At 37.8% G+C, this 25448-nt stretch overlaps 1 protein-coding gene across 1 annotated transcript in view; it reads right to left on the reverse strand.

Annotated features, from left to right (window-relative positions):
* The window catches only part of ADGRB3 (adhesion G protein-coupled receptor B3), a gene marked incomplete at both ends in the record, with an annotated part of 694930 nt that overhangs the window by 35913 nt on the left and 633569 nt on the right, over positions 1 to 25448 (reverse strand). The window contains 6 exons of the mRNA XM_080917177.1: positions 1204 to 1299; positions 12186 to 12357; positions 12670 to 12768; positions 17803 to 17888; positions 20650 to 20716; positions 22994 to 23063. Coding sequence (XP_080773303.1) covers positions 1204 to 1299; positions 12186 to 12357; positions 12670 to 12768; positions 17803 to 17888; positions 20650 to 20716; positions 22994 to 23063 — 590 coding nt within the window. The remainder of the gene's footprint in view (positions 1 to 1203; positions 1300 to 12185; positions 12358 to 12669; positions 12769 to 17802; positions 17889 to 20649; positions 20717 to 22993; positions 23064 to 25448) is intronic.

Genomic DNA, 25448 nt, shown 5'->3' on the forward strand with positions numbered 1-25448 from the left:
CTAATCTAAAGAAAACTCATTCCTCTGCAGTTCTGTTGATGTTGTTTGGCTGGCTGATGTTCTGTTTTGTTTTGAGATGGGTTTATACTGTACAATTCAGGGTGTGCTCTTGAGCTGGGGTCCCTCTTGTCCCAGCCACACAGTGCTGGCATTTCAGGCATGCGTATCAACTCTGATTCCCATGTCTGTTTTGATGACTGTAATTTGATCTTATTTTTAAAGTTTGACAGTGTATTTATATAGGAGCCATGACTCCAGTGTTACTCTGGCTTCATGTACAGTCTGGACCTGTCATTTGAGAGGTGCCCTTTCCTTATGTTTTAGACCCCTAGTGCCTTCTTTAGGTTATATGGGGGAACCACCATTACCTGAGCTAACTCGTACATATCACATATTCAACTAATCTGAGTTGCAGCTCCTCTGTGGGACTCTAATATTCAAATAAGTCCGAGCTAAGTTAGGGAGCATTATTAAACCTGTTTTATGCCACTCTTAAAAATTAATAAAAAAGAGAGAAAAAGAAAAAAAACACAACACATGCACACACACACACACACACACACACACACACACACACACACAAACATAACAAAAAAACACTAGATGTGAAAGTCCATAGTGATTCTGTGTAAAAATCATTATACTGAATTCTAGACTAGGTGAAAATACTCTTCACTGTTGTATGACACACTATTCTAAACTCCCAAAGCGCCAACAGCAGACCCTTGATTCAAAGGCAATCCAGGAAGAACATTCATTGGACATCAAAATACCAAGTTTTTAATTATTTTAAAGGTTTGTTTTCTCTTCTCCCCTCTCTTTCTCCCTCCCTCCTTCTCTCCCTTCCTCCCCCTGCCCCTGTGTGTGTGTGTGTGTGTGTGTGTGTGTGTGTGTGTGTGTGTGTGTGTGTCCGGGCATGCATGTAGACCTGGAGGCCAGAAAAGGGCATCAGTTCTTTGGAGTGATTGTTACCAGTAATCATGAGCTATGGAGCTGTGTATGTAGGTGCTGAAAACCAGCTTCAGTTTTTTGAAAAGGCAATGAGGACTTTTAAGCACTACATAATCTCTCCAGCTTCCAAAGTATTAGTCTTAGACTAAAGAGGATTGTGACTTCACAGAATTTTATTGACAAAGAGTTCATTCTATATATTCTTGAGAAACCACGACTTAATCATCAACCAGAAGGAAAATAAAGTCTCACCATGATTTGAGCATGTCCATTCGGAAAAGAACTTGAAGAATCAGCATTGATTGGATCCTGGCAATTTCTCAAGCGGCATCTAAATGCATCTTGAACCTGTGGGGAGGAAAAGAAAACATTACTTTTCCCTTCTTTCTCAATAATAACTAGATGCTGTCCATATTGGCCACTGCTTACGAGAGAATGTTACCTTTGCGGCTACTGTAGAAGACTCACTTTGTTTCCTATATTCCAACTTGTTTGCTGTTGAGCTAGAACCTTGCTTTCTATCTTTGGCTAGCCTGAAATTGGTTATGTCGATCAGGTTGGCCTCGAGTTTATAGAGATCCACTTACACTTCAGCCTCCCCAAGTGTGGAATTAAAGCCTACACCACTGTGCCTGACATTGCTTATTTCTTAATACAAATACAGGTGTAGATGGCTTTGCTCTCTGGCCAGGGTATGTTTCTCTTGCAGTCATCTACCGGTAGTGTTGAACCTCTTTAGAGAACATGATAGCCATTTCCGGCATCTTACCAGAGGGTGTTTCTTCTCCTCCCCTTGTTATTAACCATGTGTATGATATTCATGAGGATGAACTAGTGTGTGAGATTCAGAACAGATTTTAACATTTCAGACAATGGAATCACCAAATGATCTTCTGACTAGAATTGATTTAGGATATTTTTTTTCCCTTTCTGACTTATATAAGACACTTTGGGAAGGGTTATTCCCCTTTCTTCCTTCAAGTCTAGGTCCCCAGACATAAGAACAGGCAGAAAAAGAAGAGAAAGTAAATCTCTCATTCCTGGATGACTGACTTGGGAGAGATCAAGTCTCTTTAGATAAGTCACACTTCCTTAAAAGGTTCTGGATGCAGCATGAACACAGCACAAGAGACTTCTAAGAATACTACGCCCATTGTTGTACTTCAATATCTCAACAGAGACTAAGAGCAAATGCTACTTCCTGTGGTCCCTTAGGTCTCTCATAAGTTCTTGATGAATTTGTTTGCAGGTGGCTACTTATCCAACATCAATGGACAGGGCATTTTTTTAATCCTTCTTCTGACTTCATTATTTCATAGTCGCCTTATCTACAACAACCTGTTATATTGTTATTAAGAAATATTGCTGTTGTGTTTTTCCTATATGGAAGTATTGTTATAGAAATGGCAGGTTAAGCAGGTGTGGACCTTTTCCTTTGAAAAGCACAGCTCTATGATCTCCTGTCTCACTTTGGATTTGAGATTCTTATTAACAGATATGTTGGCCAAGAAACAAGGAAACATAAACAAAACAGAACAGAACGGATCAGGACCCGAGTCCATTAGCTTGTTTTGTTGTTGCTATTTTGTTTTGTTTTGTTTTTTGCCTCCCAACTCCCCAGTTTTGAGTCAATGCTCTCCCCAAATTGCAAAATTGGGATCTGGGATATGGACCCAAGTGTTTGCTGCCACAGACTACCCTGCCAGTCCATTAGTGAAATCTGCTCCCATACCTTCTCCCTAAGGTTCTCTGCCTTGTGGTACAGTCATTTTCTGTGATGTGGGAGTGAGAGCAGGTGCCTTCTGATCACTTTTATTCTACAACACTAATATTGCTAATCTCAGATTCTTCCAAAAAATGATCAGTTTCCAGATAAATTTCTTTGGCTCAACACAATGATGTCCAGCTGCACTGAAATCTATTCTGATTCCTTTTCCGAAGACCCAGATGAACAGGAGAACTAAATCATCCAATTTCTCTCAGTGAAGCCGACAAGTCCTGGATACAGCAAATGGCTCTTTCAGCCTAAATGTGGTTGGGAAACTTCTTTTAAGATCAAGAAGCCATTGTGCGTTATACAATGACACAATGACAATAGCAATTTGGCCACAAGTTCAGTGTTTGCCAGGTTCCCATTATTTTTCGCTTATTCACAAGTCTGAATTAACGAAAGTAATTATTGTTTTCTTTAAAAAGAAAAAAAAAAAAACCACTCTATAAGGCATTGTCAGAGAAACAGGCTTATGCCAAAAATCTGTTTTTTTTTTTTAACAAGGTAACAATTAAAGAATAATTTATGAAGGAAGATAAATAGTGCATTAGGAACATTGTATTTTGGGTGCAAAGATTCCCTTCAAAGCTATTTCTAAAGACCAGTATATAAAACACAGAACACTATGGTGGGAATGAAGTCCCCCCCCATGTTAGCTGTATCAGGGGCTTCTATGTTTCACTGCCACTGTCTTCTTGACGTTTCTAGTTGAGAGGTGCTTGGATTTATAACTGTATTATGTTATGATAAAAATGCCAGCCATGCGTTACAATGTTGGAACATGCGATTTCAGCTGACATAAATATGCATTCCTGTGCCCTGGTCTGGTATATTTGGCTCTAGAATGAACTATTTCTTATCTCCCTCAAAAGGGATAGAGGTGTGTGCACCAACTTCACTGATCCTTCCTAAGTCTTCTTTATTTTGAAGTTACTGCCAAATAGTTGTCAAAGATTTTCTGGCTGACATTAAAGTATGAAAAAGCAGAATCTGTAAATTTCTCTTCCAAATCATTGTCTGGTAGATTGAAAGGGATATGAAAGAAATCTCTATTTTTCAAAACATTCACCTAGACACACAACAAAAATCAATACTTTAACTGAAAAACTTCCAAATGCGACAGTGGGCTAAGGGCATGTCTACCCTGGAGAGTGACATCAGCTTTATTAGTCAATGTATTTCAAAGGAAGTGAAAGAAAGAAAAGCATGCACATTTTCCACTGTGTTTAAGGTCATTTTCAGGTTTTAAAGAATTAGATTCTGAGACATTTTTTAGTGGAGAGCTCTCATTCCTAAGGATTTCCAGGGAAATTTCATTAGATTCCAAATGCTTTATTTCCTTTTTTTTTTTTAATCTGAGACCACACTGAGGCCATCTAAATGAATTGGCATTAAATATTTGCTCAGCGCTGTGGAAGGAAATGAGACAAGAAGCACAGGGCTCATATCCTTACTACAGAGGGGCTTAAGGGAAGACAGTATCTGGACAAGGTTCCAGTCACGTGCAATCATTTTGATAATTGAATTTTCTAGCAGGTAAACAAATGCTTTTATCCTTGGTGAAATAATGTAAGTTATACCCACAAAAAAATAAAAAAATGTTTAAAATTCCACTTCTATAGAAACCTAAAAATAATGAGCAAAAAGAAAAAATAAATAGGCCATTCTATGTCATGCTAAAATTAAAGTCCTCTGAATTTCCTATGCCAATGTTATATTTACAAGGGTGGGCCGTAAATGTCCTTGGTTTCCTATTTATGAAGAGCTAACTTCTTACTTAACAGTCTTATCTAAGGCTTATTATTACATATTATCATTACAAATCTGAGCTCCTGTGAAATTAACATTTCAAAACCTCTTTGGAAGCTAGTAAACCCAATTTTTAAAATGAATCTGTCGGGGTGGGGGACGATGAAATATTTAACATTAATTATGTCACACTCGGTATCTAGGTTATAAAACGTCTTCTCCCTGAAATATTCTGAAATAGGTCTGTCATTCCAAGTGATGATTAAGCCAGGACTGACTTTAAAATATGGAGGGGACTTTACGGAAGTCGGATGGTCTGAAGTGAAATTTAGAAAAAGAGAGACAACGTGAAGAAAGTAGGGATGGCTATGAGTGTGCTGTGTCTATTTAAGATTCAAGCACAGCTGGGGGCTGTTCCTTCTGCAGTGGCACCAATGATGGGAGAACCACAGGCGAGAAAGAAGGATGTCCAGGTCTTCCCTGAAAACTCCTCAAAAGAGTAACAGCCTGGAAAGGAAACTATCAAAGATGGTTGTGATAAAGGCATGGTAGAGATGCTAAAGTTCCACCCTCCACAATTGGGGGAGGGGTTTCTGGTTGGGGTGCAAATGGGGAAGCACTCAGTTTCCTTGAAGGGGCTGGCTCCTGGGAGTTTGACCATGCTTAAGTGAGTATATGAGAAACACAAAATGCTTGTGTGCATGAGTGTGTGAGTGCATTCTTCATTTTTGGGAGGGGGTCCACAAGGGTGGGGAAAGAACCTGAAAGGAACGGGAAGTGAGTATGAGTGTTATGAACTTCTCAAATAATCAATAAAAATATTACTTTGGAGAAAAGTGCCTAGAAAGGAGTACGTCTTTCTCCTGAATGTGAAGTGTTCATAACAGTTTGCAGGGGAATGCATGTCTTCCTCCTGTCTCCACCCTCAGGGGTTGCAGCCTTCAGAGTTTCTCAGCAGCCGCAAGCCGAGGGCTTCTCAATTGGTCTTCACTCCAGAGACAGCTGGCAGAGAGTCACTGTGCAAAGTCCAAGCCAGATTTAGAAGTTGCAGGGGAGGAGCACCCAGCACCATCGGCTGTGTTACAAATCCCAGAAGCCTCACAGGGAAGACTTGTGTTTGAATCAGGCTCTCAATTTAGCTGCTCATCTGCTTAGACCAAATCTTCGCCTCTTAAGAAATAAGACAGTGTTGCCTCAAGATACTCTGCATGAATTCTTGTGAACTTCCAAGATCATTTTAAGTCAGGAATACACATGTTTTAAACTTGTATTTATTTGTTATTATTTCTAGGGGGAAGAAGGGCTTTGTGTGTGTGTGTGTGTGTGTGTATGTGTGTGCTGTGTTTTTTTAAGTTTTATATCTGTTAAGTCTGTTGTTTCACTTTTGAACAAATGGCACAAATGCTTTTTAATATAATATTCTATTTTGTATTTAATCATTAATGAATGAGTAAGTCTCAGTTTTATAAAAACTATGCAGTGGACAGAAGTAACACAAAGGACTTGACATTTAAAAACTATTACTGGAATTTGTCCTGGTAAAATGAAACAAAAGAAGAAACAAAGAAACAAACAGGAAAGTTTGTTGTCCACTATGCAATGAAAGGACAGAGTGCATTCTCAGATTCCAACCCTGATGGACTTTTACCTGGTTTCTCTGACGCTGGGGGAATCTACCAATTCCTACCTGAAATTCCTATGCTTTGACCTTCAAATTAGTTTTTTTTTTTTTTTTTTTTTTTTTTATGTCTCTCTTTGGGGCAGCCAGAAACCTCTTTAGATGATCTTTCAAATGCAAGGTCTGAAAATATATAGCAGCATTCCTTTGGTGTGCAAATGTGAGGAGGAAAAAGGGAATCATACGCTAGACAGTGGGCCTCACACCTTCACGGGAGGCATCTCATTCCAGCCTGGCACCATGGCCTTTGAGGCAGACAGGCTTGCAAAGATGCTCAGTAGAGCAAGCTCACGCCTCTACGTGAAACTTGCCCAACATTATCGTGACAGACGACAGACTTGAAGCTCGAACCATGTTTCTCGCCCTGAAAGTCCTCCTCGTTCCTGGATACCATGCTGCTTCTATCTTTTCAAATTTGCCTAACAGAGACTGAACTTGTTCGAGCCAAAGAACGAACCGAAGCAACAACAACAAAAGGCATTTAAAAAAGGAATTAACTAGACATGTTTCCATCTTATCCCTTTAGTCAAGACATTGGCCCCCTGTACTAGTATCACAGAGCTGGAAGGTGAGATCTTGAGGACTTAGGAGGAGGGAAGTGGGGGCTGCCTGTCGGGTTGTCTCTGTGCAGAGGCCTCTGCTCACTGGCCACTGCCAGTGATGGCTCACTGCAGTTTGATGTTGATCCCCAGAGTCAGGGGGCAAGTGGAAGGAAAATTCGACTGAAGGAATCTTTGGAACACACACATGGATTGAAATCACAGTTGGATGCTCCCTCGAAGGCATGGCAGTGTATCAAGTGTTAGGTTCCCTGTGTCTAAACTCATTCGCAGAAGCTTTCTCCTTTGTCAGATTTCAACAGCCTCGTTAACCTCTTGTGCTTCTGGACAGTCATACGGATGAAGACTGAGAAGGATGCGGATGTTCCGCGTATAATCGGAATTGTGACAGCCTGGGACAGCCTAACCTAGAAGCTGCAAGATTTAGACTTCCTTGCCTAAGAAGCTGAATGCAGAGTGGGGCGAGATGGCAGTGCCTGGGGAAATGCTGTGAGACCAACAGCATGTTGTCCCAAGCTGTGTCCAGTCCGTGCTTCCTGCCAAGGCTTATTTTGTCACTTCTTGTCATTCTCTTACTTTGAGGCACATGCTTTGTTTTGCTAGAAACAAAGCAAAACAATGAAATCGTTAAATGATTTTCTTTTGGTATTTGCCATTCAGCCGGAGAAGCAGGAAAGTGCCATGCTTCTCGGTTGTCTCCTAATCCATGTGCTGAGTGACTGCCTTCCAAGCCAAGTGTTTCAATAAAGCCCTGACCCTCTCCATATGTGGCTACTTAGTAACACTTTAAAATTCATTTACCATTTTTTTTTTCAAATACTGTTTGAAGGAAGTTACTGTAACTAAGGCCACCAAATGCTCTAACTAGAGGGAAGGAGAGGAGAGGGAGGGAGGGAAGGAGAGAGAGAGGGAGGGAGGGAAGGAGAGAGAGGGAGAAGGGAGGGAGGGAGGGGAGGCGAGGGGGAGAGGGAGGGAGGGAAGGAGAGAGAGGGAGGAGGAAGGGAGGGAGGGGAGGCGAGGGGGAGAGGGAGGGAGGGAAGGAGAGAGAGAGGGAGAGAGGGAAGGAGAGAGAGAGGGAGGAAAGGAGGGGGGAGGAGGGAGGGAGGAGAGGGGGAGAGGGAGGGAGGGAGAGAGGGGGGAGGAAAGGGGAGGGGAGAGGGAGGGAGGGAGAGAGGGGGGAGGAAAGGGGAGGGGGAGAGGGAACAAACAATCCATGTTCATTTTAAAGATTTTTCTGAAAAATTGCTTCACAGGGTTGAATGAATATTTGAAGACTCGTTTGGTGCAGCCTGGCCTTCTTGCCAGAGCTTGGGAGAGAGAAGAGAGAACCGAGGCTCTGACACTAATATCAGATAGGATAATATCCTGGGATAGCCACAGGATGTACACACAGACAGGACACAGACCGTCTATAAAGGCCTCACATGTTAAGCTTTTTTTTTTTCTTCCTTCTATTTAGCGGCAGGGTTTTATTGTAGATTATTTTGTAGCACAATCTTGTTATTTTCCCCCATCTGACACCAAGCCGTAAGATTGTCTTAGAGTCTGGCACAGCCAGAGACAGAGATGAGAAGAACGCACAGGGACCAAGAAAGTGGTTTCCTAGCAACGGGAACTATTTCAAAGGTTTCATAACTCTTGTGTAGTTTCATTTCCATAGCAATGAGGAGAATAGTAAATAGTATGTGTTCTTATCTGTTCAATCCAAATGAATTCTAATCAGCAAAAGCAGAAAATATCTACCTATTTGTTCTACCAGATTCAATTTGATTACTTAGAACACATTAGTGTCTAGGCTGTACATAATGTTTTGTGATAAACCAGATACCTAAATATTTTAAGACGCCTTTTTAATCTTTTTGTTTTGTTTTGTCTTCTGCTTTCTTTAGACATATTTGCTACATCTCAGAAAAACAAAGGTATTTTAGAAGAAACAGCTATAATGCTAAGCAAAAATTAAAAAATGGTATTCAGTACTAAGTTTGTCAGGTCTCAAGATCAAGGACAAGTACTGAGATAGCCAGTTCTCGTTTTATGAAGGTAAATAGACTGTTCAGTGGGTGTTTGCCTTATAAGCATGAGAAACTGAGTTTGAATCCCTACTGCCTCTGTAAAAGAACCTGCTCAGCTCCAAGCCTGTAATCCACTCTCGGAATGGAGAAGGGTGCAGAGTCAGGAGGACCCCAGCAGCTCATTTGTCAGCCTACCTAACCCAAAGGGGAGCTCCTGCTTTAGTGAGGGAGTCTGTCTCAAGGCAATAAACCAGAGGATGACAGAGGACTGAAGCCATGCTTTAGTCTCTACATCTGAGCAGACAGACAGAGCCCTGGCACATTTGGCTGCACCACACCCATACGGACAGGTAGAAGTTGGGCTGTTAGCACCGGTGCATTGGTTTCTTCCTAGATTAGAAATTGCTTTGCTTTTAAAACGGAGCCCACCAAAAGCAAAAAAGCACTCCTAAAATAGTGCCCTACATATTAGTTCTAAATGTGATCATTATGGTCTTTCAATCCCCCTTAACGTACACTGCTATCTTTCATTCTCTGCTACAGAGACACTCCACTCAATAAGAGTAAGAACAGCAATAACTAAAACAAAACAAAACAAAAACCAAATAGACAAACACACAACAAACCCAAATTACGTTGGCATTTAAAAATTAGACAGGAATAATAATGTGTATGTACCCGCCCTGAACAACACAAGTAGTTTTCCTCAACACTGGCTGCATGTTTTCAAAGAAGAAGAATTCCATACAAATTATATGAAATTTCCTTTAAAGAAAATAGCAGAGGAGAAAACAGGTGAGACAAGCAATAAAGACAAACTGTATTCCTGGGTCTCCTGGGATCACCAGCAACAAACTGTAAATTAGGGATTTAAAGGCTGTGCATTACACCAAGTATTTCACTGATATGATGAAGCCCACGTTGCTGTGTTTTAAGGCAACGTATTGACAGGAGGCTCAGAGGACCTGGGAGGGTCTCTCTTTTCTCTTATAGTTTATCCAGTTTTAGGGCAACAGGGTCACAATATGAGCCAGACCCCCTGCCAATGTCTGTAAATACACCAGTGAATTCGAAAGAGGCTTTGCTTTCAAGGCATTGTGCTATGACGTGTTCCATGTAAAATATAAAATACTTCAAATAATACAAATTTTAAGACCCTCATCTCTTTAATAATAAAACTCCTCCTAGGAATTCTGAAATTTTTTGAAGATCACTTATCTGAAATATTGGTATTTTTAGCAAAGCTTATAGACTATTTGTATGGTTCAATGATCAAGAAAAGAACAAAACTGCAAGAAATATGTTTGTTGTAGTATTAGAAATAAAGACTGCTATAACTATTCACTATGAATTTATTAGTAATATAGCTACTCAATTTTAAACATCCACTGTACATTATCAGAGGAAATGGCCATGGTTTCTTCCCTACTAATAGAAAAACCATGTATTTACAAATATCTTACTTAGTAGGTACATTTATTATGATTTGACTTAATTGCATCTAAATCGTGTTTTTGACAGTTAATATTCTGATTAGAAAGCCCTAAAAAGCTCTGATGGATATCAAGAATTTTTTTTTTGCCAAATATTTATCTCCCAGCAAGTAGCAAAAATTCGATAATGAGCAGTCATAATATCTGTCACTTAGAATTTGATTTATTTTGAGCATAGACTAACCCCACCTAAAAAAAGAGATATGGGCTAGGAATATAGCTTCATGAATAGAGGGCTCTTCTAGGGCGCACAAAGTCCTGATTCGACCTCTAGACCACAAAAAACTTGCACACTAAATTTGAAGCTAGCATAAACTACATGATAATATGTCTTTAAGAAAAGAGAGAATTAATGTAAAGATAAAGCACTTGTCTATTCCTTAATAACTAGGTGATTAAATTCTTCTGAAAATTGAGTGCACATATTTCTCGCACCTTGCTTAAAGCCATCCTTAATTGTCATTTGAAATGGTTCTGTGTCTATTAATTTAGGTGAACTCTGTTAATACAGATGATCTACAAGATAGTCATAATTGGAAAACAATATAATCAAAATTATCATTCAATTTCTTTTTAACCTTTATTACTTTTCTATATAAAGAACTTGATATTTGGGAGATTTTAGGAGTGGTATTTTAGATAAAAAAATAGTGAATAAGGCTTTATAGTTGTAAGCTACTTTAGATTTTGAGGCAGTGAAATATCTTCCCCTTGCAAGATGAAGTCACATTTCATCTGTTTTCAAGGGTTCTCATCCCAGAATATTCTTAGAATACACCTGTGAATTCATTGATGACATCTGTGCCTTCCTGAAATAAGGCAGAAATACAGCTCTTCCCACCTAATAAATCAGGTTAAGGCTTCTTGTTACCCTCACACGTCACTGTAAAACAATGGGGTGTGTGCTCAGACGCACACACATTTTGTGATTTGTGCAGCACAATATGCTACTGGAGAAAAGCTAGCTGATGTGAACCGACGGTCGGCTCTTCTCAGCATCACTCCCCTGGCGTGATGTCAGCGTGCTCTTTGATTCCTCACTCCTCCCCCCGAGTAAACACCGAAATAAGTCAGAAACCTGTAAACACCGTGTCAGCGCTCGCAAGCACTCAGATTCCTTTTCACCCTGGTTGGAAAACAATATTTTATCCCTTAGCAGCGGAAATCCACAGTCATTCATTGTCTTACATGACTCTGGTGCTTCTAAGGGTTTGTAGCGCTGAGGAGCATCCTCCTCCTTTGACTGGAAATAAACATGATCTGGGATCCAGAGGTGCACTGGGACTACAGTCCTGCGGTTTGTATGCACCACTACTCCCTGTAGTGTCTTACCGGAGGCAGGAACTGTAGTTGTTGACATGAACGTCCAAATGTAAAAGATTTCTCTTAGGTAGCTTCACGATGTATTTGCATGTACAGACTAGTCAATGATAGGACTGAGGATATGCTCATCACACCAGCAAACAGGACAGGATGCTTATGACCAGTGCCATTTCAGGCATGTCTACCTCTACCGCATCTCGGTCCAGCTCCTGCAGCATACCCGACTCACTCCATCTGTCTCGGTCTTTCTGGGCCTCGGCACCTCTGGATGTGGCTTCTCTTGTACAAACCGGTGTATTTCAACCTAACACTATACTGAGTGTCAACGTCTCAGACATTTTGCTGTAATGCTTCTCTTTTGCTTTGAATCATAAGCAATTGTCAGTGGAGAAGATCACCTTAGTCAGAAGACCAAGATTACAACCGAAGCTCATGCTGGTTAATTAAGATACACCTTCTACATTCTCTCTCTCTCTCTCTCTCTCTCTCTCTCTCTCTCTCTCTCTCTCTCTCTCTCTCTCTCTCTCTCTCTCTCTCTCTCTCTCTCTCTCTCTCTCTCTCTCTCTCTCTCTCCCTCTCCCTCTCCCTCTCCCTCTCCCTCTCCCTCTCTCTCTCTCCTCTCCTTTACAGAAGACATCTATTTCTCACCTCTCTCCGAAGAATGCAATGGACCATGACTATCACGAAACCTTGTAGGGAATCAAACACGGCAAAGAGTATCTGAAACAATATGGAGCGTTTATCTGTCATGGCCAGAACTGCAGACATCCACGTCAGAGCCAGAAGTGGTAGCACCACACAGGAGCTCCAAAGAGAGGCCCTGTTGGAGAGGCAAAGGAAGCAACATGACATAGTTGCGGGTCATGCTCTAGGCCAAGACCGACCCCCCACTAACTCTCCCACAAAGCATTCTTGTGTGTGGCCCCAAGACCATTAACTTGGAAACCACAAAGCAAATAACCCGTGAGAATTTTACTTATCATTTCTAGATTAGCCCACAGTCATTATAAAGGTAGTTCTCAATTAAAAAATATTCAAATATTAGCAAACATGGCTTTTTTTCCAGCATAGCATCTTTCTCGCATGCACAGTAAAGATTTGTAACAAGAAGATGTAAGTGATTGAGACTAACATGGCGTTACTGGCGGTGGTGGCTGACAAAGCTGTTGTAGAAACTACTCCACACTTGGCACATTTGAGCGTCAAACCGCTATGAGGTTCACTCATCTGACTGCAAACAAACAGAACACCCACAAAAAGAACAAAAATATTGAATTGTCACCAAAAATAGTTGCAGCTGCAAGTTAGTTTTTAAATACGATTTCATGCAGGAAAAGTATATTTATCAAGGATGAACATTCTAGATCATTTTATAGATGCAATTACACCATGTATCACCTCTGCAACATTCACTTTTTAACAGTGTGGGCCTCGGTAGGATGCAAAATACGTTTCTATCAGGTATATCACAGATGCCCCTGTGTCTATAAATTCCAATTGACTAACACATTTTGTTAAATACATATATGTGCTTGCATCAACATATAGTCATAACCCTTTATTCAGACCAATGGTAAATAAATGAATGAGGACTCCTAGTTTAAAAGACTTTCATTGTCATCTGAAGAAGTTTCAGATGTCAGGAAGACCTCCAGAAATATTAACTTTGATGGCAGAAAGTCTAAGAGAGTAAGGAATGTATGATATATATATATATATATATATATACACACTTCAAATGTGAATGTATCTCTACAGATTCTCATTTTCAAATTTTTATAGCAATCAATATTTGTTCAGATTTTAAGGTGATCTGAATATAGGGGCTGATCAAACTTGAAAGAATATCTAATAATAAAGGAGCACTTGTTTTCTGCGGTAATAAAACATATTTATCATACTAATTAAGTTCAAAGTAAAAGGCTTCAACCATGCAACATTTCAGTCTACCCTGCCCTAAGACATTCTGTAGGTGAATTCAGATTCAGATAATGTAGATCTTATCTATTGTTTTATGGAAGCAAAAATGAGGCTACATGAAAAAACTTTCCATGGCTTTTTCCCTTGAAAAAATGTTCCCTGAAACGTGATGTGTTTATCTAAATATAAACTGTGTAATGAAATTACTTGAATCAAACTTCAAAACACCTTGAAATAATTCTCTGTTGTATACTTCTGCACTCGACTTCCACATGGTGCTTTTGACTAGAACCTGTTGGCCCTGGACATTTTTCAGTTAATGTTACAGTAGAGAAGGGTTGTTAGGTAAGTGGTAGAGGGGGGCATGCTTGATTTCTTTTAATTGGGAACATTCATTAGAATAGTTCTTAGATGGAATAATAATCTTGAAATATATCATAGATTGATCAATAGATCTCGAGGGAAAAAAAATCCAGGTTTTACAGTTAAGTTGTAAGTCGCTCATTTCACTGATTTGGGTCACACCCACACATATACATAAACTTGTAATAGCATGTGTAGTTTTCACTGTGAATGGTTCTGTGAGCTTGCCAAGTCTTGTTCTTAGAGTAGTGCCTCATGTGTACACAGATTTATCTGTGTTCATCTCCAAGGACTGATGAAATGGACCCAGGAGCCTGTCCATTTTAAAGCTCCACAGATTGTTCAACAATAAGCAGGAACGAGTGCAGCTGCTCTAAAAATACCCCTGAGTCCATTTCTTGTTAGGCTTAAACACGTTATTATTAAAAATTTATTATTTTGTTTACCACAGACAATAGGTGTGCCTTGAGTATGCATGCTGCTATTTCTCAATATAAGAGTACCTTCTCTCTGGGCTTTGAGACAAAATTGAATAACCAATGATTACTAAAAAAAAAAAATAGTTATCCTAAGTACCCAGCATAACAAGTACCCAAGAACTATGGTAAGTTCCCAGGATAATAAGTATCTTAATCCTGAAAATATGACTGAAGTATGGCATATTCTGATAAATTTAAACTGAGGTTCAAAATACTTATTTGTCTCTATTTGAAATATGTAGCGAGCTAAAAGTTCTACAAATACTTACTTTACAGTAAGCCAGTTGGGCAACTACGGTATACCATGGACAGGAATGACATTGAGTGAAATACACAGAAAAATCTATTTTTTTTCCTGAGTCTGTGTGACCTGCACATAAATGAACGAAATGTGCAAAACATATACTCTAAACTCTAATATAGATCCTGCAATGTAAAATAAAAGGATTCTTTGTCATCAAGGAAATTATAGATTCATCAAATTATGTCTGTGACAATGCAACATGGAATTGCATTAGTGTATCCTCTAATAAATATTTCTGTATCAGTTTTTTTTGTCAGTCCTGTTATTACCACAAGATTTGAAGTCCAATGCTCTGGTTCACTTCTTAATTTTTTCTGTTATGATTAAGAAAAGTTATATGACTGGTTTAGTTTTTTGTTAATCTCTAACAGATTCATTGAAAAGAAAATATTCTCTCCTCTACTTTAAGAAAGTTCACTCAATATAGGAATGGTTGTGCTAAGCTAAGTTTCTTGATTTCAAGTAGGTATGACACATTTTAATGCAGAACACAAGAAAACCCCACTGTAAAAAAAAAGGTATAAATTTGTTTTAAGATGTTCTAAAAATTTAATTTAAGGTGTTTTTGTCTTAGGATGTACATTTCAATTTATCTTGTTTTTAGTGATTTCCACTTAGCATTTTATATAACACATATTATTATTTTCAATAAATTAGACTTGGTAAACATAATTTATGTATTAGAAAACTTTTAATATAATTTAAATGCTACACAGATTGTCAAGCTTTTGTATCATTTATTAAACATTTATTCATTCATTCCCTTATAAATATTTATTGAGCATGAAAGATATACTTGGATACCTCTAATAAGGGATTATAAAGTATAAAAAAATAAATAAATTTAGAAATAGAAAAAATGCATACCTTGGCCCTATGTTCTACTATAAATAATGTCATATAGTTTCAGAACATATGTTCTCTCTATATATGTGGTTATATAGGTATGTTTATAATATATATTCAACAAACCTGAAATAGTCAACTTTACAATTAGTGAAATAATTCATTAAGCCAGTCAGCATCAACTACGCTCTGTGCTGTCTCGGTGCATCTGATTAAGCTCCTCACTGACATCTTTATTACTCCATTTGCTGCTTCTCTGAGGACTAAAATTAAATTCACACATCCATCGTAGTTTTTTAAAGTTTCCTGTACTTACACTTCAGATTAGAAAACAAATTCAACTCTCTATATACTTAATTTACCTTAGAGTTTCTATTTGACAAATGTCATTTAAACTTGGTTGTTACCTCCATAGCTCTCCTCTGCCCAGTGATCCGAATTCTACACGTAGAAAGACTTGAGCTTTCTTGCATAAGCCCTCCATTGGAAGGGAAAAGACACTGACTAGGGTTTGCCAGTGAAATGCATGTGACTTCTAAGGATGCGTTTAGAATTAGAGGTTCTAGATGATAATTATCATTGCCAAGATGTACATTAAGGTCAGTAATTTAAACTCATACCCTGGGAATCTCATCATGGAGTCTTTCTTTAGCACTTGTACAGAGAAACATGATTTCACACTTGACGTGATGCACAAAATGAACCGTGGGCCATGAGGTTCAGGACTCCTCAGCATTTTAATGAGCTCATCTCCCTTTCTGACCTCACTGTCCAGGATGATGGGATCATAGGGACCTTTATTGCCCATGTTACTTCGTTCATCATAAGATCCACTGTTTGTTGAGTAGGGCGTGCCATTTGCAAACGCTCTTGTTAAATCATTATTTGCATTACTTCATATATTTAATGAAGCAAAAGCAATTTTCCTATTTAGTGTATGAGGAGGCTAGGTTTCAAAAAGACGAGGTGGTATGCCGGGACACCCACGAGTGCAGCTGGTGCACTGCTGGGTTTTGAGTTCAAGCACCTCCTTTAGAAAATGGGCATGCCTGTAGTAACAGAGCCTATTTTCTCTACCGGGCAGTTAGTATGATCAACATACAAAATGGTTACTCTATTCCAGCCTCATGTAGCAAACTCCATGGAAAGCTCACACTAAGTGGCACAAAATTGGAGTGTTGACAGTAAGTTCAAGATGGCTTAGAAACTAATCTGTAATGCAAAGCAGCATGTAGTTTTAAAAGTGAGGCTGTGTAGGGAAGGACCATCTACTGACATTTTTGATTTACCATTGCACTTCCAGGGTTTTATGTGAATACTATTGATTTTTTTAAAATGAAAAGCCATTAAATTTAGTCTTTTAGTAGGGAAAAGAAATACCTGAGTTATCTTACTTCATAATCATCACATAAATGATGAAAACAGGGAGATGTTTAATTCATCACCAGTAATGCATCATATACTATGACCTTTACAAATACATCCTAAAATGTTTTCAAAAAGAACAAGTATGGGAATATATTTTGAATAAAGGTACATTTTCCCCAAGATAGGAGAAGGCTGTAATTTTTAGTAAGAAAAGACTGAAGAGGAAATCAAGGGAATTAATATCTCACTTAAATTTCCACAAATACTTAGGATAGGGTGTTTCTGTAAACTAAATGCTTCTACAAATCTACATATGAAGAGCTTGTTGACACAGTGATAACAGAAAAATAAGGTGGCTATTTTTATAGATTTTGTAAATGGCTAACATGGAACACTAAAAGCTATACTTTTATTTTCACTAAATTATATTTTAAAAGGCATGCAAATGTATAAGAATAATGTTTGATATGTATTTATATTAAAGTGATTAGATGATTTTTTTTCTTATCTATACAATTAGTTTCCTATTTGTACTATTTTACTCTATTTAGTTTTACTTGTCCTGATTCAGTCTTGTTCCAAACTGACAGTTTGTTTAATCTTAAACTCCTATCTTTGTGAGCAAAAATTAAAAAGAAAATGTTTTGGGTTTGAAATATCTAACCTTACAACAACTATTTTGAGTCTAGACTTAGTGTTCAATCCTCACAGATGGGCATGCAATGTGCACACCTCTATCTTCTTGTATAAAATATACTGTTATTTTCAATAAATCACCCTTGGCAAACATATTTTGTGTTAGATTTATTAGTTCCACTATGTAATAATCTATTATATCAGGGAAACTGTAAATGTCAGGATCTGCCAGACATACTAGGACATCAAGACAAAAGTTCAAGGAACAGCTCCAAGTGAGTGACAAACGGGACCTGAACTATGGGAATTACTCATAAAGAACCTTCAAAATCCACCAATGGCAGCTTACCCGGCTCTGTGTTTGAGCTTTTTATCTAGGATCCCATCTCTGGAAACAAGTTTATTAAATACCAAAATGCCAATCACCATGTTGACCTGTCAAATAGAAACAAAGTTGACCTTTCAATGATACCAAAGGGGATCCGGTCCCCTTTTGCTGCAGAAAGCAAGTTGTAAAACCCCATAGAGGTGCGTGATTCTGAAGATCTATGTGAGCAACTTCTAAAAGGTGCAATGTGCAATTCAACGGTGGTGCATAGCTCTAACATTTAAAGTCCATTAACCTCACTCAATATCCACGGTTTGCAGTTTAACATGGTGAAATTAACCTTCCACTGCCTAACGTTCAAATGAAACCAGACGCCATCAGTCTTGCATTATTCTTTCGAAAAAAACTTTGACTAAAACAATGGGCTAAATGAGTTTTATCTATGCTTAAAAGCCAAAGTACTGTAAGTCTCCCAGCTAGGGGATGGACTGAACCTAGGCAGGGGAAGGTACCAGATTAGTCACTCTCCCTAAGAGGGAGGACAGAGTCCAAGTCCCACTAGCTGCTGGGTGACTGACTGTTCCTTGGCAGGGGTGGGAACATGGGATGGAGGTTGCTTTCTGATGCTTCCTTTTCTTAGAAGGGAAGGCCTATTCAATCTCCAGATTCCTCCCTGAGATGGATACTGATACCAGTTCTTAAAATCTGCTCTCCTGGGCACTTCTTAGCAATTTCTAAGACTTTCTTACTCTCAGTTACATGGCTTTTTGCATAATATCAGCTGAAGCGAAATCAGTAGGAAAATGTTCTGTTTCAAGTGAAATTGTTAAGGCACCTCAAAGAAATAGTTATTGGTAGGTGATGGTGATGAGTAACCATCTCAATTGGAAACTCAAGAAAACCCAAGAGCCTTTTCTTTTCACCTTATTTATAGCTCTGTACCTTCTATCAGTGAACTAGAGGCTCACGCCGCTGACCCTCTTTTGCTAAGATAAGGCTGAAATCTGTCCCCTTGCTGATATGAGAGACATCCAAAGTGCATCTGTTAGGGAGTGATTTAGGATATGTCGCTCTTAGTGTCTCAGCAAGATACCACTCCATCAAGAGCATGACCATTGTACTTCACTAGAACTAAGAAGAAACCTAAGTCCTATGGAGTCTATTAATTCACAACTTGAATAGGAGAATTTATGACCAAGAGAGAGCCACTGCATTGTTGTTTTAATTATATACATACTATATAAGGTTATATGTACATTAACCTTGAAGCTTATGAAAATAACTCAATTGATATAATAAAATCCAACACAACAAACCTAATAGTGTTCCTAATAGTTTCAGTTTCCCTATGCGCTGCTGTATGTCATCACTGGTCTTTCTGTCTGTCATCTGTCTGTCTGTCTGTCTATCCATCATCTATCATCTATCTTTGTTTCATCTATCTATCTATCTATCTATCTATCTATCTATCTATCTATCTATCTATCTATCTATATCATCTATCTATCTATCTATCTATATATATCATCTATCTATCTATCATCTATCTATCATCTATCTATATATCTATCATCTATCTATCATCTATCTATATATCTATCATCTATCATTATCATTGTTTCTTTGATCTATCATCTACCTTTGATCTATCTATCATCATCATCATATTTTGTTTTATTCTTTGTTGCTTGCTTTCTTTCATCTATTTATGTATCTGTGCATTTATCTATTATCTGTTTATCTATAATCATCAACTTTCTCTCTTTCTTTTTCTTTATTTCTTTTGATTCATAGTCGATTTCTGTTCCCTGTTACAGGTTAAAAGAAAGAACGATGTTTAAAGGAAAAAAGACTTACACAGAGTTATTAAGAAAGACATTTTTAGCTTCAAAGTTATTGAATGAATAATTCAAAAAACTGAAAGCTAATTATCTAACGGGTAGTGTAATATAGCAATGATATAAATCTTTGTATTTAATTTATATACTTCTTCCTTCCTTCATTCCTTCCAAACGGTAAGTCAGAGTGATGTGTATGAGAAAGAGGGTGGGCAGGTAGGAGGGAGGGGGAGAGAATGAGGAAAACTGGAAGAAATTTTTGCCTGTTGTAATCTTAAAAATTAGGGAGATATTTTGTTATTTTAAACGAAATATAATTAAAATCTTTATATGTAACATCTATTGGTGGTTTTGAACTTAAAATAATATTGACCCACAGGGAACATCAAAATGTCTAGAGATTGTGTTAGGCAGAAGGTAGGATGCTAGTGAACATACTAGAATACACAGCTCTGACAATAGAACAGTGAAATATCCATTCTAAAATACTTGTATTGATGAAGTTGATGTAGTTTTATGTATACATGTATGTATATATGTATGTATGTATAGATGGATGTATGTATGGTTATATGTTTGTATGCATTTAAGTAAGTATACAGAGGTATAAATGGCAGATAGGTAAAGGCATTTGGAAGAGGCTGTCTTGAATAAATCTCCCTGTACATATATAAATACATTATTCAAAATTATTCTATAGAGGTGCAATGATAATAAAAAGGATTAGATTTTTGCACATCCTAGAGGAGGAGTTCACTAAAGTTAACTTGAGCTCTGTCACATGTCTGAGATCATTGCAAGAGGAATTCTACTCTCCAAAATTTATGAATCTTTAGCACTTAAATATGAATATTTTAGAGTAATATAAGATTGAAGCAACTGATACTCAAATTCAAGTAATAAGTAATTGAACTATAAAATTTCTTCCCATCAAACACTTAAACACTTTATCAAAATTGTCACTCTAAGTGAACGTCTGTAATCTTTCTTTATTTTGCTAAGCAATCAAGTAAGTGAATTCAGAGTTTACCAGGACAACAGCAGCTGCAGGTCCAACGAAGGCATAGAGCAGTCCTCCTTCAAGAGACAGCCAGCAGCTAAAAATAGCATTAGATAAAACTAACAAAAATCAGTGATAATCATCAGGCCACTGAATCGTGATGCCAACAGCATAGGTTAGAATTTGACCTTGCAATGTTGACACATTTCAATGGTTTATAACTCAAATCCTAGAAGCTGTAGAAAAACCTCGAGTTAGAGTATTTCATAAATAATAAACAGTACATATCTCTCACTGGAGAGAAACTCAACCACTGGGCTTTACCTCAAGATAGTTACAATGTTTTAGACAAATTGTTTGTATTTTGCAATATCTACCTTTGTTCTCATTGCAAAGAGGTTATCCCTTAACAAACTCTGCTTTATCTTTTGACAGACTCTTTCAGTGTGTTTAGAGAGTCTTGAAACTGGAGTTCACCAGCCTTCCTTAAAGAGCCATTGAGATACTGGGAGAAACTGGTTTCAAAGAGACCAAGGAAGGAAATGGATAACTCCTGTTTATGCCCTCCCCCACCCCCTTTAATTTGACTGTTTCCCTGACTACCAGGAACAGTCACTGGAAGGAAAGTGTGAATTAAAATGAGTGCAGCTGTGTTTGTTCCATGGACTAACTTCACCAGGAGATGCAGGTTGCTACTGATGGAGCACTTTGGGGTAGAAATGTTCATTCTCTGAATCAAAAGAAAATAAGTCAGAGAGTGTAGCATGGGGTGTCTGCAGACTAGAGCATCTGACACCCACAGTTCAGGAGAGTGATGAGAAAAGTGTGAGGGACTGATTCTTACTGCTCCTGGGCAGCCATGACATCACCTCATGCAACTGTTTCCTGGTACTTTCCTATCTCAGTCCATGCAGCCAGTGAGCTGCCCTCAAAAGCTGCAATATGAACGGTGACTCTTCTATGTGTCTCCTAACACTAGTCTGCTCTATAATTATTGGCAGGGTAGTTCCATAATGTATGTAGGCATTTGTCAAAACTCACAGAAAACTACATTTAAGAACATAAATATGCCTAAGTTTTACCTTAAAGTTTTAATTTAGTAGTTATATACACAAACAGAAACACTATTATACACAGTTACAAATACATATGCATTTGTTCAAAGATCAATGGAAAACTTGGTTTGCTTTTGACCTTTACAAACTTGAAAGTTAGAATTAAAATATGTATAATACCAAGAAGGTGTTTTATAAATACTTGATATGCACCAACCTAATTACCTTAATAAAAAAGGTAATAACTTAAAGTAATCACGTTATAGTTAATAGTAGTCCTTAAATAAATGCTTAGCATTTTCCCCCCAGTGGTATTGACTGCATATAAAATCAAGAACTCCAAATACAGAAATGTTTTCCAGCTCTAAGAAGGTGCCATTGGGATGGGAGGCTGAAGGGATGTCCTTTTATATACTCTTAGTTAGCTGAGGAAAACATGTGGCCTCATTATCAACAATTCCTAACTTATTCCTGGAAACAATTACAGAATGCCAAGTTGTTAATTTTCTTTAATAGAATGCATACACTCTGAATTCATTTATATCTTCAGTATGAAAATGAGTTCAGGGCTGGAGAGATGGCTCAGCAGATTAAGAGCACTACCTGCTCTTCCAGAGGTCCTGAGTTCAATTCCCACCAACCACAATGTGGCTCACAGTCATCTGTAATGGGATCTGATGCCCTCTTCTGGTGTGTTTGAAGACAGCTACAGTGTACTTGTATACATAAAATAAATAGTTTTTAAAAAATCAATAAACAATGAAAGTATGTCTTGAATTAGAAATATTAAATTGCTCCATAGAATTTGTGAGCTTCTTAGTCATGAAGTGGTCCATTATATCCCTCTCTAATTTTTTACATAGCCTTGGCAACTTCTAATATGGACTCTGGCTTCTGACTCTTCAGACTGCAATCAGAATTGCAGTATGATATCACCAAAAAACAGAACCCAAAATTATAGATGATGATAACAGGCATCAATAATATTTTAAACTATGGGAGAGTCACACCTTAAAACATAACAGAAAAGTATTACCAGTTCTAACAAAGAGTATTTAAGTTTTGGTATATATATATACAAGAAAACAAGAAAAACATGCTGGTCTTAGGAAACTCTGGGAATGGAAATGAGGATTTTGAACAGAACAGCATTGCTTTGTTTAGTTTTGTGCACATAAGCCACCTTACATCATTCCTTAAGCTTCTGTCATTGTTAGTAACTCAGTGATAAAGTAAATAGTATCAGCAGGCAAGGGAAATAAAACCTGTTTGGTAGCTTACATAATTATCAACAGGGGTAACATTGTAGACAGACTTACTAGTGATCTGTGCCATATCCTTTCGTCCTGGTGAAGCCTACAGATGTGGCCACTACTAAAGCCGGCAGCCCTGCAAGAAAAGCAAAGTGACATTTCATATGCAGCTACAGCCATCATAAACACTTGCCCAGGACAAGCCTGGACACAAACTCTAGATACCCAGATCACAGTAGCTACTTTTGGATGGGATCACCTTAATATATATATATATATATATATATATATATATATATATATATTATAACATATATATGTGTGTGTGTGTGTGTATGTGTGTGTAGGTGTGTGTGTATGTGTATGTATGTGTAGGTGTGTGTGTATGTGTGTGTGTGAATATGTGTGTGTGTGTTGAAAACTTTCTATAAAGTGAGAAATGATGAGAGACAGGTGAGATTTATTTACTCACTTCACATTCTAACTGCAATCCTCCCTCCTCCTAGTCCCACCCACTCTCGTCTTCTCTGAGAAGCGGGAGCTATCCCTTGGGTAACAACCTACGTTGGCACATCAAATCACTGCAGGACAGGTGGATTTTTTTTTTTAACTTAGTGGACTGCACTGATGTTGCTAGGTTACCACTACATTCGACTTGGTTTTAAAGAGAAGTAATAACACAGATTTAGTATATTCCCCTGTGAGTTTGCACTGTTACAAAGAAAATTTATAATTATAAAACCAGAAGGGCAAAAAACTGGAATCCCTGGTGGGATGGACTGGTAGGAGTGGAGCATTCAGGTGGTCACTCTTGGTTAACACCAAATTCAACTTAAAATGAAACACCAAAAATGAATTTTATCACTTAAAATTTTCTTTTCAATTTACTCATAAAAACAAAGATGTAAGAATAGAGAATAAAGATGTTAAGAACAGAAAATCACTGATTCTGATCTTAAGATTTGTTTCACTACATATATAAACACATTTGTATATTCATTATTTCTAAGGTAATATTTGCCTTCCTCTTATCATCACTGATGGAGAGTAGCTATGTTTTTAAATTAATACTGAGAACTATACATCTATAATATAAATTATATTTGTTATACTCTTTGTTGCCTCTGCCTCCTCCTCATACATGCTATTTGTTGACTGGATAATTGTATTCAATGGAATGAGTTCAATAGAAAAAAATTACACCCTAAATAATATCAAAGAAAATGAGTAATCTTTATTTCAGACAAATTGGAGTCCTTCTCTTTCCTAAATTCATGGTGGTATGCTCCTCTCCTCTCATCTTCTATGTAACTCTTGACTACTCGGAGAATGTTGATGTTATCTGTTACTTTGGAGATGAGCTGCAAACCCTTTCCTCAAGGTGTTTAGTCACAACCTCAAATAAGGTAGTCATTGGTTACAGGCAAGGAAATCCCTCTTTAAAAAACAACTTTCAGTACTTGCACTGGCTCTTCCTTAGATCTATGGTCCTAATTCACAACAAAATGGTCCTTAGTTCAATACTGCCTTAATTTGAGAATATCTTTGTCATGGAATCTAGACAAAAAAATCTTATGAAACTCTAAGTAGAAGATAATCTTCCATTTTTCATTTGCTTCTCCAAAGAGTCCTAGTACCTCAGCTGAATATAGATATACCCCTGCTGATTGCTGCCAGATAATCTTTATGTGGTTTTGATCCTGCTTTTCAGGATGAATTATTCTGGACTTGTGATAAGGTCACTAGCCTATAAGCTCCCAGGTTTCTTTTAGCATGCTAGTCTCATTATCCAGTGTGGTAACAGCAGTATGTGCACATCCATGTGCAAATGGACACATGTGGATATGTGTACATCTGTCTTTTATATATACTCATGCACAGGTATTGTAGTATAGGAGTTTCCAAACTCATACAAATAGGAAAGGTTCATCACTTTTTGTAAAACTAGCTTTAAAAGAAATAACTGTGCTTTCATTTCCACTGGCCCCAAGAAATCCCCTATCTTTTGAGATATCTATGCCATGAAGCAATTGGAAACTTTCCCCAATAACGATGGGCAGTGAATCAATTAATCCTCAGTTTTGTAGTAACTGTATGTTTCTACTTTTGAACAACCCCTTAACTATATGTGAAGTTTAATTGGCTCATTAAGGGCTTCGTTATTCCCTGTGATGTGAACAGCTTTATTTTCTAACAGTTTAGAGATTTCTTGGGCTAGAACACTTACAGGTTTCCCAGGGTTTTGTTACGTGTATAGTGCATATCATGAGTTGGGGGCCTGAACAATTCAAAGCACTTGCATTTTCAAGAAATATCAGCAGGAAACATACTGTCTTTCTAAGTTTAGTTAACTCAGGTCTTGAGGTGCACCATGTAAGTGTTTTAACTGCTAGCTTGCTAACTAAAACACTGGTAATTATTCCCTAATAAAGTTCCAAATGACCCCATAGATGTTCAGAAAATGGCGTCTCTTATGGATTCTATTTCATATTTCAAGTTAGACACAAATAACCTGGGTGCA

The sequence above is a fragment of the Micromys minutus genome, assembly GCF_963924665.1.
Source record: "Micromys minutus genome assembly, chromosome: 5".
NCBI classification, from domain to species: domain Eukaryota; kingdom Metazoa; phylum Chordata; class Mammalia; order Rodentia; family Muridae; genus Micromys; species Micromys minutus.